Source organism: Pithys albifrons, chromosome 9, assembly GCF_047495875.1.
Source record: "Pithys albifrons albifrons isolate INPA30051 chromosome 9, PitAlb_v1, whole genome shotgun sequence".
In the NCBI taxonomy this organism is placed as follows: Eukaryota; Metazoa; Chordata; class Aves; order Passeriformes; family Thamnophilidae; genus Pithys; species Pithys albifrons.
In genome coordinates this window covers 28,365,125-28,383,335 of record NC_092466.1, presented here as the reverse complement: position 1 = coordinate 28,383,335, position 18,211 = coordinate 28,365,125, and the positions used below count along the sequence as shown (strand labels likewise).

The 18,211-nt window shown below is 36.4% G+C and overlaps 1 protein-coding gene across 10 annotated transcripts in view; it reads left to right on the top strand.

The window, feature by feature from the left end:
* SHLD2 (shieldin complex subunit 2) overlaps positions 1–18,211 on the top strand; it is a 32,296-nt gene that overhangs the window by 13,631 nt on the left and 454 nt on the right. For 5 of the 10 annotated variants that reach the window (XM_071563132.1, XM_071563126.1, XM_071563125.1 and 2 more), the window contains 9 exons: positions 4,940–5,034; positions 7,240–7,343; positions 8,857–11,316; positions 12,524–12,631; positions 13,341–13,535; positions 14,394–14,528; positions 14,847–15,053; positions 15,906–16,140; positions 17,565–17,680. In XM_071563132.1, coding sequence (XP_071419233.1) covers positions 9,810–11,316; positions 12,524–12,631; positions 13,341–13,535; positions 14,394–14,528; positions 14,847–15,053; positions 15,906–16,140; positions 17,565–17,680 — 2,503 coding nt within the window. In that variant the 5' untranslated portion in view covers positions 4,940–5,034; positions 7,240–7,343; positions 8,857–9,809. The remainder of the gene's footprint in view (positions 1–4,939; positions 5,035–7,239; positions 7,344–8,856; positions 11,317–12,523; positions 12,632–13,340; positions 13,536–14,393; positions 14,529–14,846; positions 15,054–15,905; positions 16,141–17,564; positions 17,681–18,211) is intronic. The other 5 variants (XM_071563133.1, XM_071563127.1, XM_071563129.1 and 2 more) reach the window with 3 other exon arrangements.

The window sequence follows — 18,211 nt, the reverse complement described above, 5'->3', positions numbered from 1 at the left end:
TTGCTGCTGTTTCTGTTTGGAGGAAGGTTAAATGTTTGCCCTTCTGGAGGGATCCTGTATAAGTAGTGATGAGGTAAATTAAGTCCTAATTGAGCTGTTGGTCTAAAGGTATCTTGTTGGCTTGTATGCCATCCAGCTTCTTCTGGTCCTCCTGGTGTAGTCTGTAGTTTTGAACAGCCTTGCAACGTGTCTTGATACGGTGATGACTTGTGTGCTCCACTGTGACTTCTTTGACTGGGTTGCTGGGTCTTATAGTTAACAGTCAGTGAACTTGAAGTGTTTTGTGTTGTTGAAGTGAAAAGTAACCCACTTGTCTTAAATGTGAGAGGAAGTGCAGCTTCTGTTAAAGTCTCCTGCTAACATTCCCACTTGTGGTGGAAAGGGAAAGGCATTTTCCTAACACTGGTAGATAATTTACATGGGATAGGTCAGTAAACTTATGAAGGATACCTCTTCAACACCGTATCTCCCACAGTACAAAAGCACAAGCACAGTCCTACCTATGGCTGTTGTCCAAAACATTGATGATATCCCATTTTTGTCTAGGAACGTGCAGTCAGCATTAGAATTTTTTGTTATAAAACTTCATCTTTTTGAGTGAGGCTTTTGTAAAGATTAGAAAATATAAGTGGTGTCTTGGTGTTTTAAGAATTTATTTTTTCTGCCATGGCATGGAAACCACATAAAATATGGGGGAATAAATTCTCTTTCCCAAACCACTGAAGCAGCTGCAATTCTGAGAGCAGCCTTTGGTTATGGCTCTAAGCATGTGCTGTAAACAGATAATCCCAGTCATATATGCAGTTGTTGTGGAAGGTGGATTCTAAAAACATTCATAGTGGGAAATACCACCTCACCTAAATAAGAATCCTTTTGGTTGAAAATACACTGGATTTGTGCAGGAAGATGTTCTTGGTTATTATTACAATGCCTGTTGCACAATATCATAGTGGTGTTCTGGCATTTATGTTCTAAGTCAAGCTGAAAGACACTTGCTGTTCTGGAAGTAGATTTTACAGAAAACCATTCAATCAAAGCCCAATGAATGGTTACTCAGTTTAGAAAAAAAGTTCTGTTTTCCTCATTGGTCAAAAAATTCAATTTAAGAAAACAGGAGAGACTCTTAGAGGAAGAAAATAAAAGGTGATGCTAGCCTGATATATTTTTTTTTATCTTCTGATACTAATAAGTCTACAGACAGTTAATCAGATGGAAATAGGGCTGCTATGGTCATGTTTGTTTGACCAGTTGCCTTGATTTTGTCTTAGGTCCTGTATTGTTTTATCAGCCTCAGTTTATCAGAAGGATTCAGTCCTAACACAGATTTTCATCAGTAATTATACTTGTGGATAATTTTCTGCAGGCTTAAAAAAGCCACAGTGATACCATTCTAATATTGTGAGGTTTTCGAATATACTGAAATACCAGAAGAGTATCCTTCTTGACAGAAGATACAGCAGTTTAATTGTTTAAATAGTTATCATAAATAAGGGTTTGGGGAAGGAGTGTTCTTCAACAAAACGTGCACGACACTTCTGTGTATCTTTGACCTTTTACCTTTATCTTTCTTTCCTATTCAAAAGGTCAGTGTTCTTTAGAACTTTTAACTTCTTTTGTTTGTAACAGCCACTGTATGCTCATATCTCCTTAATGATATGTTTTTATGATTGCAAAACAAAAATCAATACATAGCATTTACTCTAAAGGCCATCTCAAAAGGCACAAAGGCAGTGAGGAAAGAATTATAGAGTTAATCACAAAAGCCTAGTACCTTTACTCCAATTTTCAACACATTGAAGACCATCTTGGTAGCTGAATTGAAAGTGTATTATCAATGCTCAGATTTTTGCATCATTTAAGTTGAAAAAATAGTCTTTTTAAAGTAAAATGGCTGTGCAACTGCTTAGTAGGTGCTTCCATAAGTTCCAAGCTTGTATTTACAGAAGAAATGTCCTTGTTTCAGACCAAGGGAAGTATTTTCCTTTTAGAGCACAACTTCAGAAACCACAGGCTTTGAGCCTGCAGGGAGGTAGGTACATACTAAATGTTAGCAATAGCAATGCCATTAGATTACTTGCCTTCTTTTTTATTTTAATAGTTCAGTAATAATTATGAAGAACAACTTGATATTTCCTGCATCTTACTCAGTATTTTGATTTAACCTTTTTAACAGTGTCAGGCTGTGGAACTTCTCAGAACACTATTTTTTGGTGAAAATTATCTCCTGCCACAGCAGGAGTATTTAGGAGGGTTCCTATTGCAATGCCTAAATCATAGGTGTTACTAAAAGTGCTGCAGTTAAGGAAAAAAATGTGGATACCTCCTGTTTTATGGCTACATATTGCTAAATAGAGGTTTTATATATTTGGAAACCAGCTGGACCTATCTTGAGGCCAAATGGTATTGTAGTCCTCTGGTAATAGCCCAGGAGAGGAACTAAATACTGAATGGATTAATATTGCTGCTATTTGTCATAAATAATAAGTACTAATAGAAATTATTTCATGGTCGGTAATAACCCAAGTACCTTATTTAGAAGTAACTTTATGCTCATTACTGATACTGCTGTAGGCAAATAAAGGTTTATGATTTTCATAAGTTTTGATACTGACTGGCAGGATTCTTGCTCTAATGCCATGTCTGGTTGACAGCAGTCTCTGTGCTCAGTATTCCAGAAACATGATGGTATTAACATCAAATAACCATCTTGGCGGTCCTGTGGCATAAAGGAGAGCACTCTGGACTCTGAATCCCAGGGACCTGAGTTTGAGTCTCAGTGGGGACCATCTGGCAGTTCAAACCTCCCTGCCATCCCATCCTGTCAGATCTCGGATGCTCAGCAGGGTCAGCCCTGGTCAGTACCGGGTGCTGTGACAGTCCCAAGGACTTCACTGTCACTGTCCAAGCTCGCTCAGCCGTGGCAAATGGACCTCAGGACTTAAACGGTGGGGCCAGTTCTGTGCATGCTGTGCCTCACCTAAAAAATTCACTGTGCAGGCTGGAAGGGCACGTGGGGAGAGCCCTTCCCAAATCTTTGTTTGCGAAGTCTGGCCATATATGTTGGTGTAAAATTACTTTTGGTTAAACTTGTCAGTTACAGGTAGGACTACAGTCTTTATGGGAGAAGACTCAGGTTTTATAAAATGGCAGGAATATTACACGTTCTGGGTCGATGAGGACTTTACAAGTCCCCAGGTTCCCAATATCAATGTTTTGCACAAGGTCCGCAGTAGCACAAACTCTAATGCCCCTTATATTGGTACCTCAGCCATATAATAAAAGGTGCATCACAAACATGTCTTCCCTATTGTATTTTCCCTTAGTCATCCCCTATTCAAGTTTCATCTTCTCATAATCCCTTAGGGTCTCTTTCCCACCATTTCTTCCTATTGGCTGGAGTTATGTATCCTTATTGGTTGTTATCCCGGTTCACTGATGGGTTCTTATCACTGTTCCCCCATTGGCTGTTATAATACTCCACCCCCTCACCCTATTGGTCCCTTTTCAATCCCCTATTTGCATGCCCCGGACCAATAGGAGGCTTTGTACCACCCACCCTTCCAGAACCTTCCCTGCTTGAGGTTATAAGAACAAGGCTGTCCAATAAACTTTGCTTCTCCTGCCACCAAATGTCCTGGTCTCCCGACATCCTTCCTTTGCAGCTGTGACACTTGGGGGGGCCAAGCGGTTTTGGCACACGGGGAGCCTTTCCAGGCCCTGGAGAGAGATCCTCAGAGTGTTTCCATACACCAAGAAGTCTTTGCCTGAAAGCCTGTACTAAAATTTAGATAAAAGGTATTTGGTGATTGTTACAAACACCGAACAAAGGATGACAGAAATAAGACCTTTAATTATGTATGCTGTTTATTTCCCCAGCTGCCCATATGTCCATGCACTTTCTCCCACACGTGTGTTCTCTTGTCTTCTTGTTAGGTCCCACTAGCCTGGTCTCATGCAATCCACTTAAATCTCCTTGAGCTGCCATTCACTTACACATATTATTTTGCTTTTAGCCCATATGATGCATCCATCACTCTTATAGCTGAGGCAAATTTGTATTCTACATGAGTTGCTTGGCTTGATTTCTTCTGTCAGTTTTTATTTTCCATTGGGTTCCTTGTAGTACGTATGTATTTGGACCAAGCTTCCTATTGGTTTGGTGGGTAAGTGCTGTTGCTGATAAATTGATTCACCTGCAGTGCCAGCAAGAGTTGTTGGCATAAGGATAATCTTTCATTTTCTTGCACAAGTTGCAGGCAAAGTTGTTCGTCACTTCATCCCAGAGTTGTTTCAGTTTGTAAGTGTATGAAACTGTTACTACACTGCACACTGCTTGCTATTTCTGTTGCTCTGGAGATGGCTATGAATAATTCAGTTTGTTCTGTTGTAAGGTTGATGAATCAATCCTTTAATTTTGTATACTACATGTAGGAGCAGTGTAAAGTCAAATACGCCAGTAAGGGAGGGGAGACCTCACAGAAGTTAAATTTATAATTTAAAGAATATCCTGTTTTATGTATTACTTACTTACTGGGATAGCTTTTCAGCAGGTAAAGGACAATATAATTGCTTTTTGCATATTTTTAGGCCTCACATTATTAACTGCTTCCCATTTAGGGTGTTCATCCTCGAGCTGTACCAAATCAAAGCAGCAAGTTAAAAGAATACACTGTTTATCTCCTAAAACTTTAGTGTTGGGGATATATGGAAATTCTGGAGGGGAAAATAAATTACACTTTTGCATTATATTGCTGTAATCCTTTGTTTTCTGATGCATTGCTGTCTGTTATTTCTGTAATTTTATTTGTCGCCTGAAGCTGTAGTGTGTAACAGATACAGAAACTGTTAAATGGACGTGGAATTAGTGTTGTTTACTTTTGGTATATAGGGTTTAAGTAAAGACTTGATGAAACTATTTGGATGTAACTTTTCTAAACAGGGGTTTAGATCACAGTCAATATTCAGGACTGATAGGAAACTGAAGCCGTGTCACCCTCCTAAGTTACCCGGGCCTGATGCTTGGCAAATATCACGGTGAGTGAACACTATTAGTGAATAGTGAAATATGGAATAAAATTATAGAACATTTCTAAGCTTTTTTAGAGGTACTTTAAGGTCATGTATGTAGTAGCATCACACAACATTTCTAGAATAACTATTGGAAGAGGATTTTTAAAGCTGTTTTTGGTTTTATTCCATGTGTAGCAAATCACTAGAGATTAAGCATCTGTTAATGATGGTTCATTTTGAAAACCTCTAAATTTGGAATTTTTATCTGAGTGTTTAGATTGAAGGAAATACATTATGTACCTTGTAATAGGTATATTAAACTTCAGTTGCAGGTTCTTGCAAATGTAAAACTTGCTGATGTAGTTACTGTTTTTTAATAGATCATTGACCCGTCAATCAGACTCTGACCATTTCAGAGATAAAAAACTAGGCTTTCATTGGCTATTAGGAATAGAGCACCTTTCCACAAATTAGGAAATGGTGTAATAATTAACAGATATAATGGATATGTGCATTCAGGTTTCTGGTGTATCTTTATGAGCTTTAGCTCCTGTTATCTTTGGTGTAGTTAACCCTCTGACTGCTCACAGATAATTTAACTACAGTATAAAATGGATTTGTTTTGTAGCAGTGACATTTTGCTAATAGGATTGATAGTTTCTTTGCTCATTTTGTCAAGATCTGTAATGAATTGTACTTTCAAACTTTTTATTTAAAACAAGGCACAGTACTTCACTAACAAAGCTCATTAAAATAGTAACTCCATTCTAAAGCAGCATAGCAAAGTTTTTCTTTCTGATTTAAATGGTTTTAGATACTGATGATTCCTGGTACAGGAAGGAGTTTGGTATCTTTGATGTAAAAAGTCACTTAAAAATTGCCAAAGTGGGTGGTTTGGTAGTGGACTCGTTGTGTGAACCCGAAAGTAGGCAGAGGTCACTTAACCATTCCTAAGCTTTAAACATCGTAAGAGAAATGTGAATTTTAGGTTTTGAAAATATACATTATATTTTAGTTACAAAAATTAATTAAAGAACATAAAGATTTAATTGCTGTGGTGTAATCATAGAATCCCAGAAAGGATTGAGTTTTCAAAGTACTCCTTAATATTATTCACAGATCTTAATATATGGCTTGAAATGTAAATGTAAAAAGATGAGGTTTTTCTGAAGAAAAAGCAGAAATTTTTCCATTATATTTGGTAGTGTCATGCCTGCTGTGACTTGAGTCCTAATTACTGCAGTTGCAATAGGAATTTGCTCCTGTAGACTGTACTGTGAGACTATGCCAAGATCTTCCAGGTCCACAAAATGAAATCTTCAAGGGAAAAAGGTGTGAGCGACACAGTAGTCATCTTTTTCTTTCCTGTTCATAAATGCCTCAATACATGTTCAAGTGGGCATATTGCTGCTTCATAGGCAATGAGGAGCAGTGGGATGTGTTCAATGTATTTCTCCTCTAAGAGTGGGTCCTGTTGAGGCTCTGGAATGCAGCTGCCTTCCCTCTTCCCAACAACACCTCTAGAAACCTTCTACTTATTTCTTCCTTTGTTTTTCATAGTCTGTTCTTTCATTAATCTCATGCTGTGATGTACCCTTACTTCCTTAGCTGGATATATTTTTATACATAGATTTATTTGTATCTACTTTTTTTTCCTCTGCTCTCATCCTCACACTCATAGTACTTAATATTGTAGTGTAAGCAAAACTGCTTAAAGCAAATGACAAAACTAACCCATCAAATACCAAAATAAACCCAATTCTTCTGTAATCTTTATCTTCCCATTTTTTCTCTTTTCCTCCTTATTTAAATCTAAAACTAAAACTTTTTGTGCCACAAGGATCTTGTCTTAATATAAGAATTCATTGACTTGAGTCTCAAGGATAAAGGTTTTATGACGACTCCAAGTATGCCAAAAGAACGGCTTTGTTGAATTCAGATTCTGCCTAGAGACTTTGAGTGTATATGTACATATACACAGCGAAGAAAGTCTGGGGTTATTAGGATACATTTACATTTCATTTTTGTCATAAATTGGTAACTCTTTTGGTTAAATATAGTGTGTAGTAGTGCTTGGGAATAGAAAAACAAATGGAATTTTCCATGAGTTTAATATGGGGAGTAGACAAAATTACAAACCTAAAAACCCGATGCTTATTCTTTGATTGTTCAGTGGTAGTTCTTCTTCAAGTCTTAACTGATTAATTAATTGTTCAACTCTGATTATAGGAAGAATAAATCTGAAATATGATACATGATATCTCTGGAAGCAGAGTGAAGTACATGTGCCTTTCTGGCATCTTCCTTTATACTGAACTTCAAGTATTGAAACAGTAAGTTTAACCTATGAAATATATGATTATCTATAAGGTTTGCTTTGTTACTCTTTTCTGGCTTTAAGCTATGAAGTACAGAAATTTGATCCAGTACAGTATGCGAATTCCTGCATTTTATACACAAAGTAATCTAGGACACTTGACAGTTTTTTTAATTTTAATTCTGAGTACTTTACACTATGGCATCTTAAGCACCAACTTTTTCTATGACTACAAACCTTTGCAACTCCAGGTTGTAAGCTGGCCTCTAAACATATTCTTCTAATTACCTTAACTATTTAGCAACTAAATTACCCTTCTAGCATCCTCAGAACTTACCAAGAATTAAAGTATTCAATGAGCTCATTGACAATGTAGTTAAATCTCAGTTTTTCCCTATAAGAAAATATTAAAAACTCTGATAAAAGCTTAGTCAGAGAGTGTAAGCAAATGATTTTGTCCTGAACATATTTTAGTTCACCTAATTGAAGGTTTCTACCTTAATGCCCAAATGCTGGGTATTTTTGCCTCAAGACTGGAATGAGATTTTGTCTACTTGTGACAGGTCAGTGCTCTGCTTTTGCTGAGGGTGGGGAGTGAAGTGAAAGAGCTGCTCAGCTGGAGCAAACCCCATCTGAAATGGCTGATGGTTTATCTCTGCCTGCTGTGCAAGCAAAGTCTTTAGAAATGTCATGGACTTGTGTCACAATTCTGCAGTTCAACCTCTTTTGTTTCTGTAGCACATACATGGACTAAGTATTCTGTAATTTATTTGAACCCTTTATTCATTTGAACCTCCTTATTAGGGGACATTCATATTGTTATACTCTAGTTCAGCTAAGTAAGAAAGCTGCTCATTTGTAAAGGCTGTAACCAAGGGAATCACAAATGAAAAAGTTACCAGCAGACTTAGATATTTTTAAATGGAAGAAATTTGTTAATCTCATCAGTTAGGTTACAGTTCTGAGGTTCATTTAAACTAATAAAAACATTTTCTGTTAGTCATGGATTTGTTACTGAGCTTGTTTATTGGGTAGCCTTGTATCTATAGAACTTCTGTAGGGGTTCAACCTCACTGTCCCTTTGCTTTGTCTTTCCCCGACCTGATCCATTGTTTTAGTGTTGAACTGTAAATTATCTTTTTGCTTATTTGTATATTGCCATTCTTTATACAACTGAAAGCTTTCCCAGGTTTGAGAATTGTTCTTAGAAGTTATGTTCTTATGAGACTAAATTTAAATGTACAGTTGCAGAAGTTTGGATACTCTGATGTTTTAAGAAGCATTTGTATTTAATGAGCATAAAAGTAAGTGAAAGCAATTTCTGTGTTTTGTAGTTTCTTTGCATTTTGCCATATCTAATTTTAGTGGTTGTATATTGCTGTTACAGTGATCTCTAAGAATGTGCAGATTTATTGACCCCTAGTGGGGTTGTTAAGAAAATGGTTGCTAATTTAACGAGTGCTAAATGAAAAAATTGCATATTTTTCAATGCTGTATTTATTTCAATGCTCTTTTCCTTCTCTTTACAGCTGGATTAGCTCTCCAGTTTTTTCTGGTGTTCTTTGCATCTGCAGAATTGCCTGTTGCAGCAACTTCTATTAGTAAAAGCACTCCCAAAACATGTAGCTATGCATCAGCATTTTAATGAACACTTGTAGCTGGAGCTGCATATTTTAAAATCATATGTATAATTAAATAGCAGAAATTAAAAAAAAATAAAAGGTCTTTTGTGCTGTGTAAGGTGGGCTTATTTTAAAGTAGCCGGAAAACTACTTCTTAAGTAGTGTGATGCTACATAAATGAATTAAAGCAAATACTAAATCACCTGCACAAGTTTCACTAACCTCTTAGTCCTTATTAAATAACTATAATTTATTAATAATAGCCTGAAAGCTTCTGTTTCTTAAAAGTCACTTAATACAGTAGTTTCATGCCAAAACAGCGTGTAAAATATTGCATTTCTAGAAAACTTTAAATTGCTCTACTGTTTTTAATCATTTAGTTGAAGCTGTAAGTTTCTGGGAAATGAAATTATCTCCTAACTGTGCTGTGAAGTTTCTTACAGGCATTTATTTCACATGAATTAAAATCAAGTATTAAATCATGAATTCACATATGACTGTTTAATTAGCAGTAATAAATGAAGATAAATAGCTCAATAATTAATTTTAACTTCACTAAATGTGTTTCCAAATATCAGAATCAGGAACATGCAGTATTGTAAATTTATTTTTCTATGCAAGTTTGACACCAGAAATAAATATTTTAAAATAACTTCCTTTTCTTTTTAAATTCGGTACATTTATTTTTATAGGCTTTAAGTAGTAAAGTTTTTAAACTGTGAAATATTCCCATGAGTTTTAGGTAGTTTTAAAGTTGTTAGGAATAAGTCAAATCATTTTTTTTGTATTTGCTAGTATTTCTTATTGTGCTTATTGCACAAACCACAGTATTTAAAGGCAAACTTACACAGCAGTCAGAAATGTCAAAAAGACCTCAAATCCATGTTTTTGTGGGAGCACCCAGTATTCCAAGCCCACTGGAGGTGTTAGAGCAAAGTAGTTCCCCACCTACTGCTGAAAAATGGAGAGAACTGCGCTATTTGTGTGATGCACATGGTCTTTTTTCTGAAAAAGTCCAAGGTGCTGCTGCCCTCTCAGTGTCCCATGCAGGAAACTCCACAGTCACAGCAGCTCCTGAGAGGGGTAAAAGCACTCAGCAGTCTGAACAGGGAAGGGTAATGGCAGCAAGGGAATATCTGACATCTCTTGTACCTGTGGCAGTAAGTTGTACCAGCACACCTAAAAACACCAAAAGCTACTCTGACTGTCAGGTATCTAAAGGTAGATGTACACCTGGAAAGGTAAATCAGGCTGCAAATCAGCACCTTCCACAGAACTTTGCAGAATCAGCTGCACAAGATAAACCATCATGTGGCTGCTGTTCAGACCTCACTGAAAGCAAAGCCATCTGTTCAGAAGTTCACAGCAGTGACATTTCTGATTTGGTTGCCAGTACCAAGCAGATCAACATAAATCTCTCTGTGGGGCTTCAGTCAGGTCATGGAAGGGATCATCACAAACATCTGAGTCAATATCTGGATATGTGTTTCCAAAAAAGTCAGAATTCAAAAGTAAAGGAACCAAGTGATTGTTCGGACTTTGCAGTGTCAACAGATACTGAATTTCGTAGCATTGTGGCTTCAAGTCAGATGGCTGTTCTTGCACAGGATCGGACTGAGATGCCGGAAAGAATCCTACAGCTGTCAGAAACAGAAGCAGGCAAAAAACCTGAAGAAAGGCAGTATGATCACTTCCAACTTGATTCTGGTGTTGGAACATGTACTTACGTGGCTGAAAATGAACATGAGAAAGAGTATACAAATTCTCCTGATCTTTTTAGTTCTGAGGATGGTGGGAAAAGTGTTTGTTTTGAAGCTACAAAACAAGAAGGAAGTGCTCAGGAAAATACAGAGAAGTTTCAAAAACCTGATGTTCCTCCTGAGCAATCAGGAAATGAAATCCATATTGAACCCCTGAGGTCTGGAATATTGTGCTCTCAAGTAGATTCTTCTCGTAAGAACTCTTCTAAAAGACCCCGTGATTATGAAGATTCCTTTCACCTGTTTGACCCAGCATTTAAAAGGCAGCTGGAATCCAAGAGAGCTAAACTGAATTCTTCTCCCCCTGGCCCTGGGTCAAGAGGGCATCAAGAGAAAGTGACAGAGTTCAAGAAACTTCAAAAGAAACTATCATCACTTAAGAATTGCTGTTGCAAAAATCAAAAGTACAATGTTTTGGTCACAGTAGTACATCCTTGTCATATTAAAGAAATACAAGTAAAGACCAGACCAAAATCTTCATGTAAAGTTCCTGTAGCAACAATTGTTGTTATTGACCAGTCAGAAACTGAGAGAAAGGTGGTGCTGTGGCGTGGTGCTGCGTTTTGGTCCCTTACTGTGTTTCCTGGGGATATTGTGCTGCTTACAGGTGAGAATTCTTTTATTTGCCTTTTTAAAATGTGGACCTTTAAAATGCCTGTTAAAAGTAGAGCAATTAATAATTTGGAACTATGGCTAAGCATTTTAAGTGTCTTTCTTGCATCGCTTGCATCATTCAACATGACACTGAATTCTCAGTTCTCCTGCCAGTGGAACACTGACTGTGCTGCAGAGGTTTGCCCACAGACACACCTGCACTGACACTGCAGCAGCGCCGTGGGGACTCAGGGGTGTTCTGTACAGTGTCTGAGAACAGTTGTTCCTGAAAAGTACAAGTGCTACTATGAACCAGATGTGCTAGTTATGGAATTTATAGACTTCTTTGTAACTCTCTACTGTTGGACCAGCAGGTAAACCAAAAAGTTGTGAAGTTCAGATGAGAATATTCTTCCCTCTGTGAAAGACTTTGTAATGTAGCAGTAGGATCTTAAGATACTAGCTGTGAAGTAGTAACCAACATAGGCTGCAGAAATATAAAATGTTGTTTATAGTTTACCTCTTCCATAACATGTCAGCTAATAATGAAGATTCCTCCTAAAAAATCCTTTGTACTCTTTATTACCTAACAGGAGCAAAACTCTCTCTAAGAAAATGCATCTCATGTAAGGAACTGCAATACTACAAAAACAGTATTGCCCCTAATTTAGGGCTGGAATGGCCCAGAACTTATTACTGACCTGACCATTTAGGTTTGGCAATATGCAAAAAAGTTACACAGTATAAAATTGTTTAAATACTTCTACAGTTTGTTGCCAATTCTTTCTTTTGTTAAGAGTTCTTCAAGTGCTCTAAGGCAGATATTTAAAAAAATTAAGACACGTTTTGCTTCTTCTTTTCTGCTTAGACATTCTTATTGCAAAATACATAAAAAATCTTCTGATTAAGCCTAGTACTTTGCTACTCATTCTGAAATTTTGTACAATAATAATTTATCTAATATGGTCACCCACTTCACTTAAATAGTGCCTTCTGGGAAGCTAATGAATTCAAGAATTACATCAAACTAATGAGAAAATTTTATTAACTCACTGTAAATGGTGTTGATAGATTAAGAAAAAAATCCCCACTGCGTTTCCAAGTGATCTCTTTCAAACTGTCTTTCACACCTGTATGTACAATGGTTCTATATTTAGGAAAAGTTATACACTTCAATATTGTTGATACATGAGTTGATAAGGTTGCTTTTTTTCTTGCAGATATAATAATGTATGAGAATCTTTGGTGTGGAGAAATCATGCTTCAATCTACATTTACCAGTCAGTTACTGAATCTGGGGAACAGCTCAGCTCTCAATGCAGAAGAATGTAAGATTATAGTGCCTAAATTTCCATGAAAACCACAGTAAAATACTATTTGAAGTATTCCATTTTGTTGGCAATGCCTCACACATGGGGTAAAATGAAAATATGTGCAACTGAGAGGTAAAAAACACTATAGAAAGGATGGCAGGAACACCTGTGGACAAGATGTGGACATGTTTATGGTAAAGTTTGGTGGTTACCACTCAACAGTCTGAACTTTGAAGAACTGAGTTCTTTGAGTTTAGTTTAAGAATGAGGAGTTATCCTGGGACTTGACCATATGGTGTCTGAAATTTCATGAGGATTAAGTTTTTTGCAAAAACTTCAGAGACCTAAAGAGTAAGTAGATACATCCAGGGAAAGTAATTTGTTGCAGGCCATGGAAGTTTGGAGACTAAGGGGAAAATACAGTGGAAGTCTCACCACAATTGCATTGTTCTTACTGTCTTTGTGATGTTCATTATTGCCAGCTGTTTAAGGCAGAATCTGAGGTAAATGGTCAAGAACAGATATTCTTCTTACCAAGCTAAGAAACAAGATTTCTTTGCTGGGTTTGGTGTAATTCAAAGTATTGTACACATCTCAAGGATTTCTTGCCTTAAATTTATTCTGAAACAGATTTTTTTTATCCATGTAAATATGTTCCAAGCAGTAAGTTTTATACTTCTAAGCATAAAAAAGAGTATGTGACTTTGACTTTTTTTCATACAAGTTTATCCTGTAGTGGAGGGTGATGTTCTCCATGGCTTATTGGCATACATATCATCCCAATTTCCACACTTCAGAGACATTCCACGAAGAGAAGTTCAGAGGCTGGATAGTGTTCAGTATGTGCAGCTAAATCAGCTCCAGCCTCATACATTGGTGCACTCAATCCTGAAAATTACCAACATTGCTGTATTAACAGGTAAGTTCATGCACTGCACTTCAGCTTCAGCTTTAGGTGAAACTTAAAGAGTAATTTTGCAAGGCAAAATGTTTCTCAGTGCTTGACTTCAAACCTTGCACATAAATTTGATCTTATTGCACTATTGTCTTCTATTAGTGAGATTCAAACTTTTAGCCACGCTGTCCATATCATGTATATTCATTATAAATGGAGAATTTTGAACATAGAAATCTTCATAATTTGCTATAGTTTGTAAATCTCAGAACTGTTAGACATTTAATGCAAGAGCTCTTGTTGAAAAATTGTTTATGAAAAATACTGTAGTTTTAGTGTGGAACTGAGACAGGCCGTATCCTGGGTAAGAGTCCTCTAGAGATCTTAATTGTTTCAATTTATTTGTACTGGTACTAATACTTGTAGTGTGCCTTGTACATGGCTGTAGTTCTCTTTTATGTGAAAACTTCTAGGGAAATGTTTCTTTCAGTTCCACAAAGGCTCCAGGAACTTTAACTTGCAGTTATGACAGTCAGTTGCTGAGAGATTGAGTGCAATTTTTTTATACTCAATACAAGTCAGGGTGACTGGAAGCTGAAAGATGCTCAGATATCTGGTATTTCAAAGGGAGGTGTCCAGTTGCTGAGCATTTAGTGGATAAAAGTAAATAAATATACTTTATGCACTCCTTCAAGCTATATTCATGTTGCTGAAGACATCGGATTGTTTTCTGTCCTGAAGAAACTGAAGGTGTATTCTTCCTTGCTTACAATTGTACCATAAAATTTGATAGCAACATGATTTCACCTCAATACTGAAGCATGTAAGGTTTCTGTGCTTATATGCTTTTTACTGTAGAAGTAATTTCAATTTTTTTTTCAGAATGTGTCTATAGCTATAAAGGTGGCAACCAAATTAAAATTGTTCTAACAGTAGAACAGAACAGAGATCAACACTATAGGATGGTTCTATGGGGAGCAGGGGCTGCCTGGTGCCCTCAGCTTCAAAGGAAAAAAGGTAAAGTCAACATTTTCTTATTAGAGCTGACAACAGCTTTCAGAGCTGGTTTCTTTTTCAAGAGGTTGATTTGTCTTGAAAGCTGAATTTGGTAAAGGTGAAATGAAATTTCTCTTGTGGGAGGACTCATGCAAAGTTTATAGGAAAAGGAAAGGGAAAACCCTACATGTCTTTGGACTTGAAATCAAGTTGCCTGAGCTGACCCTATGAGAATATCTTGCTGATTTGTTATTCAGTCTTGTAAGTGACCTTGGCTTGCTATAAATTAGCCACAGTATAAGAAAGTAAACTCTTCTGTTTGCTTTTTTTGTTCTGTAGATCACATATGGGACTTCAAATACCTTCTGGTCCAATGTAGTTCTGTCTCAGGTGACTTGGAGCTGCACACAACTCCATGGTCATCCTGTGAGTGCTTGTTTGATGATGACAAAAGGGCAGTTGAATTTAAAGAAAAGTTTCAGAAAAGCCAAACATCCCTCATGCAGCTGACAAAGCTCTCGACACACTTGGAGGAAAAATGCTCAGGTAAGTGTTATCTGTAGTTCTGGCATGTCTGTTGTGCCAGGCATAACTAAGCAAAGTAGATGTTCTATTGATGAAGTAAAGTGCTTATTTTTTAAGGTAGCACAGGTCTGGGGGTCTGAATTTATTTTGGAGACTGCTGCTTAGTACTCAGCCAAACTGATGCAGCCCTCATCTCCTGAGCTGAGTGGTGAGATAGCTGGGGGGTGTGTATCTCCCTATGCTTTGGGGCATAGGGAGATACACTGACTTCAGTTGTGCACAGCAATTAGTCCAGTAATGATGGGATTAATCTCTAAAATTTGTCTAATAGTCTTTCTCCAAAACTGGAACTCTACAAATCTCTTGAGTAAAATAGCTACTGCTATTGAAAACCATTTTACACAGTCACCCTCTCCCAGATAAACCTAAAGGATTGCTCGGGCTGGTGTTAAAGTCCAGAAAGTAACTAAAGTTGTTATTGCAGCATTTAACTCTGGTTCATGTATGAATATTGGAAAATTTGGAATAATAAAAAGCTATGCATTTTAGTGTCTCTGAATTAGTGGAAGAAAATCACTTGGAAAATATTTGCACAACTGTATTGTCTTTCTCAGGCTCCTCTACGGTGGCATATACCCCAATAGTACCTGAGGATATAGTATTTGCATACATTTTGCAATAATATTTAATCACAGTGATTTTTCCCTGCATAAAATATCTCTAAAATGGGAGCATGTTGTTACTAAAGGGGAAAAAAAAATAGAAAGTTTTACTGATAATTATTTTGGTTTTGAATCAGCTGTAACCCTTGCTTTTGCTTTCAGTTATAAATAAAACTGAATTCAGATTTGTTTGAACTTGTTGTTTTTGTAGGAGTGATTCAAATGAAAGCCCATATCTTAGAACTGAAGTTTACCATTTCAACTGGTCAGTACAAGCAATTCATCTTCTCTGCTGACACTTCACTGGAGTGGGTTTTGGCTTCTCTGCCTATGATTACATATTCAGGTTGTGCCAAATGTGGTTTGGAACTACAGGCAGATGAGAACATGATCTACAAACAATGTATTAGATGTTTGCCATACAACAAATTAAAAACATTCTACAGGTAAACAAAGTTAAAATAATGTGTATTATTACGGAAGTAAATTTCAACTTTCTCCATTTTAACTTCCCCCTTGCCTAAAATTCTTTATTTGAGGTGGGGTTAGCAATCTTTGCCTTTCTAATGAATTTTCAAGGAGTTTTTCTTGAATTGCTATATTATACTGTCATTACTTACATGTGATATTTTTAGTTTAAATCTAACTTCTTAATTTCTTTGACTACTATGTCGTACAGGAATGTTTACCCAGTACTGTGTCAGATAAAGCTAAGATGGAATAGAAGCTTGAGGACCAAAGGAAAACTCCTCAAGAGTCTTGTTCCAGCCTAAGTTTGAAATTGTGTGAATGCACAACCATATTTTTAAACTGATTAATCAGTTTTAGCCTTGCAGAAAAAACATTGATAAGTGTTTTCAATCAGCATTCTCAGAGAGCAGAGGTACTAAGTTATCACCAGATGGCAGTGTGAGACATTTGTATTCACACTTAGAGAAAATAAACTAAATGGATCCAGTGTAGGAACATCATTATTAACTGATTGTTCGATTCCTAAATTGATCTTGGGCTTTCAAAATGTATCATAGTGACTTGAAAGATGTACCTGGAGAATGTTGAGACAATCATGGATGGAGTAGAATTCTAGAATATGTTAATTTTCTACCTAAATTTTTTCTCAAATTCTTTTTCAACTCTTTCAGAATGAGTGGAATACTAGTTAACTTAAATACTAGTATCCTATTTATTTAATTAGGTAATGGCTTAGTCTTTTTCCTCTATGCAAAATAGTCTTGCATGTCTAAGTTTATATGCTTTTTTTTTCTATGAAGGAGTATTAAGTGTGAAGAGGATTTTTTCTTAACTGAAAAGGTCCCCCCACTCTTTCATAGAATTATAACCTCAGTGGGCCTGAAGGACCTCAGTTTTCTCCTCTACAAAAGTTGGTAGAAAAATAATAAAGGGTTTTGATGTTTGTGCTCTCAGCATGTGGACACATCCTGATGCGGAAGTTACGTGCCCAATATGTTATGTACCTGTTGTATATTTGTAAGTACATATACTTACATATTAACCTTTATACTTGGAGTTCAGAGCCATAAATAACTGAACAATAACTTCTTAACAGTGAAGTTGTCTTTGTCTTCCAGGAAAGACAAGTGATGCAGCATTTTTTTCAGTGGTTCTCTGAAAATAAGACTTACTGTACAAGTTATTGTAACATTGAATAGTAAATTCAATGTATATACCACAAACTCATTTCAGTGCTACAGATTTGACAGATGAGTGCACAGAGATTTTCTTCTTTTTCTAGTTCCTGGTATTATGTTTCAGAGTAATATTAAATTGTATTCCTTTCAGAAATTTTGCTTCAATAAAAAACCCAAAACATAGCAGCTATCTTATAAAAGATTTCTGTTTTTTGATCTAGACCTGCTTTGATGACAGTAGAAGATGAAGGATATGAAATTTATGTTCATGTAGTGTCTGAGTTGATGGAAAAAATCTTCCTCAATATTCCTGCAGACTGGCTGAACAGATTAGTAGGTACTGTTTCATGAATTACCTGTGATAAAAACCAGAAGTGAAGTTGACATTGGAAGCAAAATTTTTAATTATTGAGAGTTTAAAAGAAAAACCCAACAACCAACGTCAAAGAATATTTTGGTTGCTGTCTGGCAAACTCAGAAGTTCTGAGTAGATAGTGTGAGCATTTTATTACATAACTAAATATTGGAATTATATAGTTAAATAATCAGTAACTAAATGTATTGCTTATATGCGAAACAGCATCTCTTAGCAGTTTTTATAAATAGCTGACACGCTCTCATGATGTGAAACACTGAGAAGCTTTGCTTAATACATCGTGTTTTACTTGAGAGGTGTTTTACATGATTCACAGCTGTTAACAGCTTAATGAGAAACAGGCTCAGCTCACTGTTTAAAAAAATAATTAAATATGAAAGCTAATTTTCTATTCAGATGTTGAACTACACTTCCAGGAATTCTGTGGAGCTTTCACAGAGAGAGAATTTGAATGTTGGGTGCTATGGTGAAAATCAAGTGCAAATTGAATTG